This window comes from Oncorhynchus kisutch, linkage group LG8, assembly GCF_002021735.2.
Source record: "Oncorhynchus kisutch isolate 150728-3 linkage group LG8, Okis_V2, whole genome shotgun sequence".
Classification (NCBI taxonomy): Eukaryota; Metazoa; Chordata; class Actinopteri; order Salmoniformes; family Salmonidae; genus Oncorhynchus; species Oncorhynchus kisutch.
Window position 1 is genome coordinate 18,107,238 of NC_034181.2, and position 13,427 is coordinate 18,120,664.

The 13,427-nt window shown below is 38.9% G+C and overlaps 1 protein-coding gene across 1 annotated transcript in view; it reads left to right on the forward strand.

The window, feature by feature from the left end:
• LOC109896121 (dedicator of cytokinesis protein 8) overlaps positions 1-7,273 on the forward strand; it is a gene marked incomplete in the record, with an annotated part of 85,834 nt that extends 78,561 nt beyond the window's left edge. The window contains 2 exon segments of the mRNA XM_031829749.1: positions 598-765; positions 1,167-7,273. Coding sequence (XP_031685609.1) covers positions 598-765; positions 1,167-1,218 — 220 coding nt within the window.
• Positions 7,274-13,427: the final 6,154 nt, after the last annotated feature.

Consider the following 13,427-nt stretch of genomic DNA (forward strand, 5'->3'; position numbering starts at 1 on the left):
TACTTGCATTAAAATGGGAGAGAAGTGCAACCATGTGTTTTATAAACATCCTGGTATTTCCATTTCCTTCTGCCTCTTTCATCCATTATGCATGTTGTAATTGTGACTGTGGGCAGACCAGACCCCGTACCGTACCTGTCCTCTGAAATGAGGTTCAACCCCAGGGTACTGTGTTTGGGCATGGATCACTATACTCCCTGCCACTCTCAGCACAGTACTACAAGAGACACTTTCCTTCCTTGAGCAATCCTGTACAAAAAAATGAAGCAAGGCTCAGAGAAAGACTGAACATCTAATACAGGTGGACACACAGGTTGTTTAATAAGGTGAAACAATTATTAAATGCCAATGTGAACTGATTTGGGGACAAATCCATGTCGGTCACATAGTTTGTTCAGGAAATGAACTGAAATGAATGAAAAGAAAATAAGGAAATGAAATGGATGCATGAACATCCTCATGAAGATGAATGAAAAGTAATGTCAGGTCAGTGTTGAGTGATGAAAGTGAGGAGAGGAACTCATTCAAGACTTGAGACACAGCCCACAGTATGGTTATATCCCCCCCCCCCCCCCCCCCCCCCTTGTTCCTCTCCAGGTGTGGCGAGGCTGTGGAGAAGAACAAGCACCTGATCACGTTGGACCAGAAGGAGTACCAACAGGAGTTGAAGAAGAACTACAACCGTCTGAGAGAGAACCTGCGGCCCATGCTGGAGAGGAAGATACCCGAGCTCTACAAACCCATCAAACCACGCCTGGGGAACAGGTAACAGATCATCAATGTGCGCAATGCAGGGTTGAGTCCATTCGGGCGCAAATGTGAGAGGAAATGTTTGGAAACGGAGGAGGTTTATAGTTTCGTCCCAAATGGCACCCCATTCCCTATACCACTATGGCCCCTGGTCCAAAGTAGTGCACTACTGTATATAGGGAAAATAGTTCAATTTGGAACACCACTGATACCTGAATATTTTTAATAAGAATGTTAGTTTTAGTTTCATGTTAATCCTATTAACAGTCCTGCTTGCTTATGTCATCTGAAAGAATCTGACAGCTGCTGTGTTGTATTTTCATGTTGCCTATGCCCCCATGCAAATGTAATTGAATAGTTTCCTCTCCTCCTCTCTCTCCTCCTCCTCCTCATCTTCTCTGCTGTCCCATCCAAAGGGATTCCGTCAAACGGCTCAGTTTCCGCAGAGCACTGGAGGAAAACTCCTGAGACGGCCAGACAGACTTCTCTATCTGAGGGAATGCTCCAGAGGCCAGAGAAGAAAGGATGCTGTAAAAGTAGAAAAGGCGGCAAAGGGAAGAGGGAGAGCAGAAGGGAGCTAGCAGTCCTCATTCACCATGGAAGAGCAGTACTGTACACATGATTACACGGAGGAATCAATAACACAACATTGCTAGTTCTCTTGAGTTCTATGATTACTGCCAGTCCTAACGATGCTGCAAACTACTGTGGTTTTGAGAAAGACGAGTACAAGTTCCACATTTAAGGGATACTTCAGGATGTTGGCAATGAAGCCCTTTATCTACTTCCCCAGAGTCAGATGAACTTGTGGATACCATTTTTATGCCTCTGTGTGCAGCTTGAAGGAAGTTGCTAACTAGCGTTAGTTCAACTGCCAACTAGCGTTAGCGCAATGACTGGAAGTCTTTGGTAACTGTTGGCATGCTAGTAGATGGGTCAAAGACGTATAAGGTTTTCAAAGTAGCAAAAAAACAAAAACAGCAATTACAATTCCCTAAAAGGCTTTTTTAAATGTTAATTGGAGTGTCACCTATGCCCATATTAGTTCTATTCAAGAATAAAGCCAATAATTCATTTTTATTGTGATTTCATATAAATGTACCTTACTGTTTTTTATTTGATACATTTTTTTTGCCCATTTTTCATAATCACAAGGTTAAATATCCATGCTTAGACTGGCAGAAATAGAACTACCCCGAAAAAAATGACATTTTATTTTGAATACCACATATTTGATGTGCCACGGGTACAACTCAAAATATGTTGCAGGTTTTTTACAAAAACCTCTTGCCTTACACTGAAAAAAATGCTTTGAGATTTGTTTTTGTCTCTGAGTCAACAAAACAAAGTTATTGTATTTTAATATAAAATACTGGTGTTATACTCTATGAAAATATTTTGTTACCCTGAATGACACTGGCACAGAATAGGATTCGCATCCATTAAATGTTATTATTAGTCTATTAATAGTAGGCTATACTATGATAACACTGAATCAAAGTTTAAAAGTTAAATCAACTCCCTCTCCCTTTCTCAAACATGGTTTGTTACTATTTCGTTGCTAATGTTAATAATAATAATTTTACTATAATTTGAGAATGTGGCAACACTTTACGTTGCATTAAGTTGCATTATTGCACGATTATTACATGATAGTTAATGTTGTAATTATGCATTGTTACACTCTAACTGGTAAATGTATATTCAATGCAGGTACACAAATGCAATTTCAAGATGCCTACACAAAATTGCTACATAAAATGCCCATCAACCTACTTCAATTCAAACTTGTAGAGTCTAGATATTTCATAGTGTCCCATACGTGAAGCAGCTATTAATGATTATAATTCATAATCCATTTGGAATCCATAATTATGTGTGCGTGTGCATAATATTATATTAACCAATATAATCCATCAGTTATACCTTAACTGCAGTGCAATAAAACATAACTACAGTGTAATAGTACAACTTAATGTTAAGTGTTATCCACCCAGCTTTATATCCTATTATATCCTATTCTGTTGCTGACAGTAGCATGAAAACAATACCTTTTGTATTTGCATTTATTATGGTTCCCCATTAGCTGCTGACAAACAGCAGCTACTCTTCCTGGTGTCCAACAAAATTAAGGCAGATTATACCATTTTAAAAACATTACAATAAATTCACAGATTTCACAACACACTGTGTGCCCTCAGGCCCCTTCTCCACAACTACCACATATCTACAGTACTAAATCCATGTGTATGTATAGTGCGTATGTTATCGTGTGCATGTGTCTGTGCCAATGTTTGTTGTTTCACAGTCCCCGCTGTTCCACAAGGTGTTTTTCTATCTGTTTTTTCTATCTAATTTTACTGCTTGTCAGGTACTTGATGCGGAATAGAGTTCCATGTAGTCATGGCTCTATGTAGTACTGTGTGCCTCCCATAGTCTGTTATGGACTTGGGGACTGTGAAGAGATCTCTTGTGGGGTATGCATGTGTGCAAGCTGTGTGCCAGTAGTTTAGACAGACAGCTCGGTGCATTCAACATGTCAATACCTCTCCTAAATAAAAGTAGTGATGAAGTCAATCTCTCCTCCACTTTGCGCCAGGAGAGATTGACATGCATATGATTAATATTAGCTCTCTGTATACATCCAAGGGCCAGCTGTGCTGCCCTGTTCTTTTCATTGTATTTTTTTGTGGCACCTGACCACACGACTGAATAGTAGTCAAGGAGCGACAAAACTAGGGCCTGTCGGACCTGCCTCGTTGATAGTGTTGTTAAGAAGGCAGAGCATTGCTTTATTATATACAGGCTTCTCCCCATCTTAGCTACTACTTCATCAATATGTTTTGACCATGACAGTTTATAATCTAGGGTTACTCCAATCATTTTGTCATCTCAACTTGCTCAATTTCCAAATTATTTATTACAAGATTTAATTGAGGTTTAGGGTTTAGTGAGTGTTTTGTTCCAGATACAATGCTATAAATATTTAGGGCTAACTTATTCCTTGCCAACCACTCTGAAACTAACTGCAGCTCTTTGAGTGTTGCAGTCATTTCAGTCACTGTAGTAGCTGATGTGTATAGTGTTGAGTCATCCGCATACATAGACACTCTGGCTTTACTCAGGGTCAGTGGTATGTCATTACTAAAAATGGAAAAAAGCAAGGGGCCTAAACAGCTACTCTGTGGAATTCCTGATTCTACCTGGATTATGTTGGAGAGGCTTCCATTAAAGAACACCCTCTGTGTTCTGTTAGACAAGTAACTCTTTATCCACATTATAGCAGTGGGTGTAAAGCCATAACACGTGTGTTTTTCCAGCAGCAGACTATCAATAATGTCAAAAGCTGCACTGAAGTCCAACAAGACACAATCATTTTATCATCAATTTCTCTCAGCCAATCATCAGTCATTTGTGTAAGTGCTATGCTTGTTGAGTGTCCTTCCCTGTAGGCATACTGAAATTCTGTTGTCAATTTCTTTACTTTACTGAATGACATTGATGAAGCGCAGAAGTCCGGACAAAAGTTATTCAAGTTAAATATTTTTTAGATACAGTATGTCGCCCATTATTCTATATATTGTTGCAAACACGAACACAATTATGCCATGGGTGTTCATTTACATTTTTAGGATGAATTTCTACATTTTAAAAACACTTTTGTCATTTGAATTTTAACCTGGACAGTTACACTGAAGGATATTTTGTCAATTTAGAGCTCATTAACTCCCTTAATTTAATAGTTTGCAATAGTTTCTGGGTCAAAAGAAGGGTAAGAGTTGTGTGATTTAATATTATATATGTCTTTTTATGTTAATTGAATGGCCTTTGGACACAAAATGTACATGTCTCGTCGTTGACCCAGATACCAGTAATTGCGGTAACGCTAGTTAGAATTGGCTCGCAAAACTACCTCCAGCTTCCTTCATACTGGATGCAAAGACATAAAAATGGTGGTATCCATGAGTTCATCTGACTGAGGAAGTAGATAAAGGGCTTCATTGTCAAAATCCCAAAGTATCCCTTTAAGGTCCTTGCAGATCCAGGGAAGTGTGTGTGTGTGGACGTGTGTGTGTGTGTGTGTGTGTGTGTGTGTGTGTGTGTGTGTGTGTGTGTGTGTGGACGTGTTCAGTTATTCTTGTGGGGACCAGAAATCCCCGCAAGAATAGTGAACAAACTAAAATTTGACCAACTGGGGACATTTTATTAGTCCCCACAAGGTCAAATATCTAGGGGGTTTAGGGTTAAGGTTAGAATTAGTGTTAGAACTATGTTAAGGGTTAGGGGTTAAGGTTAGGTTTTTGGGTTAAGGTTAGGGCAAGAGTACGGATTAGGTTTAGGGGTTAGGGAAAATATGATTTTGAATGGGATAGAATTGTGTGTCCCCACATGGTTAGCTGTGCAAGACTGTGTGTTTTACTTTTTGTCATTGTCCTGATAAATCACTCTGTTCTGACTCATGACTGATGATAAATCACTCTGTTCTCCAATTTATGATCAATAACTGATGATAATTTACTCTGTTCTCTGCAAAGGGGAATCTGTACTTGCACTCGTATGTGTACAACCGTACAGACTCTCACACTGTAAACATGTAATTCCTCAGTTAACTCGTGATGCTATATTTGTTATATATGTTTGTTAGACATAATTGGCTGTGTAGATACTCATGGAGATTAATTTATTAAGAGTTCACAAATTAGTCATGGTACATACAGTGCCTTCAGAATGTAGTCATACCCTTTAACTTATTACACATTTTGTTGTTGCAGCCTGAATTCAAAATTGATTAAATAATTTTTTTCCTCACTCATCTACACACAATATCCTATAATGACAAAGTGAAAACATGTTTTTAGACATTTTTGCCAATTTATTGAAAATTACTGTGTCTTGCGAAAGTATTCGGCCCCCTTGAACTTTGCGCGACCTTTTGCCACATTTCAGGCTTCAAACATAAAGATATAAAACTGTATTTTTCTGTGAAGAATCATCAACAAGTGGGACACAATCATGAAGTGGAACGACATTTATTGGATATTTCAAACTTTTTTTAACAAATCAAAAACTGAAAAATTGGGCGTGCAAAATTATTCAGCCCCCTTAAGTTAATACTTTGTAGCGCCACCTTTTGCTGCGATTATAGCTGTAAGTCGCTTGGGGTATGTCTCTATCAGTTTTGCACATCGAGAGACTGACATTTTTTCCCATTCCTTTTTCCCAAAACAGCTCGAGCTCACTGAGGTTGGATGGAGAGCATTTGTGAACAGCAGTTTTCAGTTCTTTCCACAGATTCTCGATTGGATTCAGGTCTGGACTTTGGCTTGGCCATTCTAACACCTGGATATGTTTATTTTTGAACCATTCCATTGTAGATTTTGCTTTTGGGATATTTTTATTCTTAAGCTTCATTCTTTTTACTCTGTCAATTAGGTTAGTATTGTGGAGTAACTCAAATGTTGTTGATCCATCCTCAGTTGTTTCCTGTCACAGCCATTAAACTCTGTAACTGTTTTAAAATGACCATTGGCCTCATGATGAAATCTCTGAGCGGTTTTCTTTTCTCTCCGGCAACTGAGTTAGGAAGGACGCCTGTATCTTTGTAGTGACTGGGTGTATTGATACACCATTGATAGTGTAATTAATAACTTCACCATGCTCAAAGGGATATTCTATCTTTATTTTTTTTACCCATCTACCAATAGCTACCCTTGTTTGCAAAGCATTGTAAAATCTCCCTGGTCTTATGGTTGAATCTGTGTTTGAAATTCACTGTTCGACTGAGCAACCTTTTACAGATAATTGAATGTGTACATTCAATGTGTACAGCAATGAGGTAGTCATTAAAACATCCTTTTAAACCCTGTTAGTCCATGCAACTTATGATGAATTCATATAGGCTTGCCATAACAAAGCGGTTGAATACTTAAGACATTTCAGCTTTTCATTTTAATTAATTTGTAAAAATGTCCCAAAACATAATTCCATTTTGACATTATGGTGTATTGTGCGTGTGTGTAGGCCAGTGATTTTTTTTTCTGTTCTCTAAATAATCCATTTTTACTTTCGGGCTATAACAAAAAGAAATTGGAAAAAGTCCAAGGGTGAGAATACATTCTGAAGGCACTGTATAACTTAACTAAGGCCACCAACCAAACCCAAGTGGCTTATCTGGATTTGCACAGAGAGAAATAATAGATGAATGTTTACAGTTATGATACATTTTGTCATTTTCCTAATGAAAATATATATTTGAGATAATATACAGTATCAGTTTAGTTGCCAATAACAATATTGAAACAATTGTGGTTACTATGACTGAATGTGACAAAGTCAAGGCACATATCAATACAGTTAAAAAACGATGTATTAGGATGCCAACGTACAATATATTTACTGTATGAACAAGATAGGTTTTCAAGTATTGCCAGGCTCTTAGTCTTGTCTGTTTGTTGACGTCATGTTGTAGAACCTCATGCATTCCAATAAAGAAATCCTTTGTAATACTACTAGGAAAACTCAATACTCTGATGCTAAATACTTATGGGCATTCATTTACATTCTATTGTGTTCTGTTCCAATGAAGCTGCAAAGTAGTACATTAAGGCTGTGTTTACACAGGCAGCCCAATTCTGATATTTTTTCCACTCGTTGGTGTTTTGACCAATCACATCAGATCTTTTCACATCAGATCTTTTTCAGAGCTAATCTGATAGGTCAGAATACCAATGAGTGAAAGGAAATGATCCGAATTGAGCTATGTAAACGCAGCCTAAGTGACTGTGAGTATAGGCTACAGTGGTCTATCAATAATCACTGGAAACCTTGTTTTTCCTTTTCTTGTGTTTTTCTTCTTCAGTGCTTTATTGGAAATGTGGGATTTTAGATCATTGTCATGCACACATATCAATGTCATGCACACACATCAATGTCATGCACACACATCAATGTCATGCACACACATCAATGTCATGCACACACATCAATGTCATGCACACACATCAATGTCATGCACACACATCAATGTCATGCACACACATCAATGTCATGCACACACATCAATGTCATGCACACACATCAATGTCATGCACACACATCAATGTCATGCACACACATCAATGACATGCACACACATCAATGACATGCACACACATCAATGACATGCACACACATCAATGACATGCACACACATCAATGTCATGCACACACATCAATGTCATGCACTTGAAGCAATTCAACTTAAAATATGTCATCTTCCCTGTGGTCATTGTTCCTCCACTTATCACTACATTATCATTAGACCTACAGTAGCGTAGGCCTAGAGGACTCATGTTGCAAAATATATACTTTCCTCATTAGTGGCAAATGTTGGATCACTATCCACCTCCAGTTACATGGATGACGATTGAATTGGAATGTGAAGCTAAGTACTGTAGCTTTAGAAGATACAGAATATACTGTAGATCTCGGTAGATTCGCAGTATCCCTCTAGTGACCACTACACTCAGATAAGCAACCTCATCTTATTGTGCTCGAGCTGCTTTATATACAGTGCCATCAGAAAGTATTCAGACTTTTTCCACATTTTGTTACGTTACAGCCTTATTCTATAATGTATTACTTTTCCCCCCATCAATCTACAAACAACACCCCGTAATGACAAAGCAAAAACTGTTTAAAAAAAACAACATTTTTGCTATTACATTTTTTTTTTTTTACTGTTATCACATTCACATAAGCATTCAGGATAGTTAAGGTAATGTATACATGTACAGTAGATAGGAGTGAAGTGATTATGCATAGATTATAAACAGCGAGTAGCAGCAGTCAATGTAAATAGTCCGGGTGGCAATTTGATTAGCAGTCTTATAGCTTGGAGGTTGAAGCTGTTGAGGAGCCTTTTGGACCTAGACTTGGCACTCTGCTACCGCTTGCCATGTGGTAGCAGAGAGAACAGTTTATGACTTGGGTGACTGGAGTCTTTGAGCTTGGCCCCAGTGATGTACTGGGCTGTACGCACTACCCTCTGTAGTGCGTAACGGACAGAGGCCAAGCAGTTGCCATACAAGGCAGTGATGCAACCGGTCAGGATGCTCTCGATGGTGCAGCTGTTGACATTTTTGAGGATCTGGGGACCCATGCCCAATCTTTTCAGTCTCCTGAGGGGGAAAAGCGGTTGTCATGCCCTCTTCACGGCTGTCTTGGTGTGTTTGGACCATGATTATTTATTAGTGATGTGTACACCAAGGAACTTGAAACTCTTGACCAGCTCCACTACAGCCGATATGGGGGCCTGTTCGGCCCTCCTTTTCCTGTAGTCTATGATCATCTTCTTTGTCTTGCTCACATTGAGGGAGATGTTATTGTCCTGGCACCACACTGCCAGGTATCTGACCTCCTCCCTATAGGCTGTCTCATCGTTGTCGGTGATCAGGCCTACCACTGTTGTGTCATCAGCAAACTTGATGGTGTTGGAGGCATGCTTGGCCATGCAGTCAGAGGTGAAACGTACAGGAGGGGACTAAGCATACACCCCTGAGGGGCCCTGGTGTTGAGGATCAGCATGGCAGATGTGTTGTTGCCTACTCTTACCACCTGTGGGCAGACCATCAGGAAACCCAGGATCCAGTAGCAGAGGGAGGTGTTTAGTCCCATGGTGATGAGCTTTGTGGGCACCATGGTGTTGAATGCTGAGCTGTAGTCAATGAACTGTGTTCTCACATAGGTGTTCCTTTTGTCCAAGTGGGAAAGGGCAGTGTGGAGCGTAGAACACCAAAACAAACAAAAAACAAATAATATATGAGCAAACTGTTTTGACCGGGAAACATTTTAAACATGATTATTCGTATCTTATCTATTCTTTCCATTGTTGGCCTATATCCTAACCACAATTCACAATAAAAAATGCAAAGCTTACCTTTAAAAAAAATGTTTAAAATAATTGAATAAATGGAAAATACACCACACCTCTCCAAGGATCCGTGCCTTGAAAACCAGGTAATTTTCCTGTACGTGCATTTTTCTAAATTCATATTTAGGCCCTATCCCCAGTTGCAGGGAACTAGTTACAGCTCTGCCCTGGATCTAGACCAAGGTAACATGTAACTATACTGAACAAAAAAAAAAAACATGTAAAGTGTTGGTCCCATGTTTCATTAGCTGAAATACAAAATCCCAGAGATTTCCCATTTTATTTTTGCAAAAATGTTGTGCACATTTGTTTGTATCCCTGTTAGTGAGTTTTTCTCCTTAGCCAAGATAATCCATCCACCTGACAGGTGTGGCATATCAAGAAGCTGATTAAACATTATGATTATAACACAGGTGCACCTTGTGCTGGGGGCAATAAAAGGCCCCTCTAAAATGTGCACTTTTGTCACACAACACAATGCCACAGATGTCAAAAATGTTTAGGGAGCGTTCAATTGGAATGCTGACTGCAAGAATGTCTGAGAAGTATATTTATTTCTGTAATAAGGCCATTTTGTGGGGGAAAACTAATTCTGTTTGGCTGGGCCTGGCAACCCAGTTGGTGGGTGGCCCACCCATGGCTGCATCCCTACGAGTCATGTGAAATCCACAGATTAATTATTTCAAATATGCTTTACATTCATAAATATCTAAAGAGGGGATCATCAGTCTGTTTTTCATTTAATGATCAGTAACAAACCAATCAATTCTCACAAGGCATGATCATCCTTGCATTTTAATGGTGATTTATATTTTTTCCCATCTCTCACCACCCATGTAAGAATCCTAATATGGAGCATACCATAATATAATATACTGTATGAATCAGAGGAGGCTGGTGGGATGAGCTATAGGAGGAAAGGTTCATTTTAATGGCTGGAGGGAAATGAATAGAAACCACGTTTGACTCCATTCCCGCCATTATTACAATGAGCTCGTCCTCCAATAGCTCCACCCACCAGTCTCCTCTGATATGAATATGTGAAAAACAAGTAAGAGATTAGGCTACAGTCTTAAATGAACCAAAATGCCTCAATGCTGGAAATACCTTCAACAAGTTGACATAAATGTCAGTGACATTTATCATGACGTAAAAGTATCAACTATTCACAGTGTGTGGGTGGAGTATTCATTATTGTAGGCTGCCTACTCATTACATAAAGGTTTGGGACCCTGCTGTCGAATCTGGAATTTTTTCTTTGTTCTTAAGGCTAGATGTCTTTGCAGGAGTGATCTAAACCTCTGATGTGCAGATGATAGTCAATCCTGTCACAAAGGAAGGATCATTAAAGGAAAATACCACTCAAAAACGACTGTATATTTTGGTATTTATTTAATTAGTTCGCTCCAAACTGGGCACAGATGTCAATTCTACGTCTATTCCACATTGGTTCACTGTCTGGGTGCCCAGTTGATACAGTCCCAAAAATGTTTTGCATGTCAACAATCAAGTTTTCAAGATATAGAACTTTCAAAAAAAGTGTCACAGTATGATGCTTTTTACTTTTCTTGTGGGACTGTACAACAGTACACTGATGAAACAAATACCAAAATATAGTTTTTTTTGTGGAATTTTCCTTTAATGTGGATCATCAGGCCCAGTTTGGGCATGATCTTAATCACAGACTTATGAGCTCGGTGCCTGCCTTTAAGCATAGCCCACTACTTAAAATCACATTTTATTTGTCACTTGCGTTGTTAACAACAGTGAAATGCTTACTCACAGGCCCTTCCCAACAATGCAGAAAAAAAAAATATAGAAACAGTAGAAAAAATAGATTTGAAAAAAAACAACAACACAGGAATAAATACAGATGGTACGTCTCCACAAGTTACTGTTTTCACATTACGTCCCCTCAGTGAAGCAGATATTCAACCGGTCACTGCACCACCACCAGTACGTACAACTGTCAGTAGCACAATTACTGAATACTGATAAATAACCACATTCCATGATAACAGATAGTCCCACTTGGGCTACCTCACAAATTTGCTACTCAAACCTGCAACCTTGCACCTTCCAGCTTTTCCAATAACACATTGCCAAAATAACCTAAAGCGTCATATCAAGATCAGCCACCCAGGCCATACATATGCACCGAGGGTGGTGCTTGCCAGCTCTGTCTCTGTGTGTCAGTGTGATTTTATTCCACGACTTACTTTTGGAGAGACGTGTGAGGAATTCACACTGTAAAGTGTAATTGCAGCTTTGGCCTGCCAAGCCTCCATAACCCTGGGCCTGGACCACGGCAAATGTAAATGGTAGCTATGGGTTGTAACAGCAAAGTGTCTGGATGGCTGGCTTTTATAGGGGACCTTCAGTTTACTGTACAGAAACAGTTTGCTTGTTGGAGCTTGGTCAGCCAGCTCTTGATAAACACTTGTGAGACGTGATTATGAAACTTGTTTTCCTGTTTGTGCACCCAGTAGGAATTTGTCAATGTCAACAATGTGAGCTTGACAGAGTTTTTTACTGTGCGCCACTGCAGCACACACACTTCAAGCCAGGACTCGATCTGTGCAGGGTTTTAAACATATTTTTTTCACACAAGAAATATCCCCAAATAACAACAATAATTTCTGATATTAATTGAACATTAATAAAGAAGATACATAGTTCACTTCAGTATACGACGCTAGATAAAATGATAGCATCTAAAAAGTAATGGAATTTGATTTTGAGTTGCTTTAGACTCAAAAAGGATTTTAAAATGTTGGCAGTATTGGCTATTTGATTTAGTTTTTACGATTTCCAGTCAGTCAATTAGATCAACTGTGTTGAAGATTGATGCATTGCTTTGGGTCATATCATTCTATTCTAGAAATGGAAAGTACTTTGATTTGGAGATCTAATGTATTTTTTTTTGTTTTTTTTGTGTGTTTTTTTTCACCTTTATTTAACCAGGTAGGCTAGTTGAGAACACCTTTATTTAACCAGGTAGGCTAGTTGAGAACACCTTTATTTAACCAGGTAGGCTAGTTGAGAACACCTTTATTTAACCAGGTAGGCTAGTTGAGAACACCTTTATTTAACCAGGTAGGCTAGTTGAGAACACCTTTATTTAACCAGGTAGGCTAGTTGAGAACACCTTTATTTAACCAGGTAGGCTAGTTGAGAACACCTTTATTTAACCAGGTGGCTAGTTGAGAACACCTTTATTTAACCAGGTAGGCTAGTTGAGAACACCTTTATTTAACCAGGTAGGCTAGTTGAGAACACCTTTATTTAACCAGGTGGCTAGTTGAGAACACCTTTATTTAACCAGGTAGGCTAGTTGAGAACACCTTTATTTAACCAGGTAGGCTAGTTGAGAACACCTTTATTTAACCAGGTAGGCTAGTTGAGAACACCTTTATTTAACCAGGTAGGCTAGTTGAGAACACCTTTATTTAACCAGATAGGCTAGTTGAGAACAAGTTCTCATTTGCAACTGCGACCTGGCCAAGATAAAGCATAGCAGTGTGAGCAGACAACAAAGAGTTACACATGGAGTAAACAATTAACAAGTCAATAACACAGTAGAAAACAAAGGGGGAGTCTATATACAATGTGTGCAAAAGGCATGAGGAGGTAGGCAAATAATTACAATTTTGCAGATTAACACTGGAGTGATGAATGATCAGATGGTCATGTACAGGTAGAGATATTGGTGTGCAAAAGAGCAGAAAAGTAAATAAATAAAAACAGTATGGGGATGAGGTAGGTG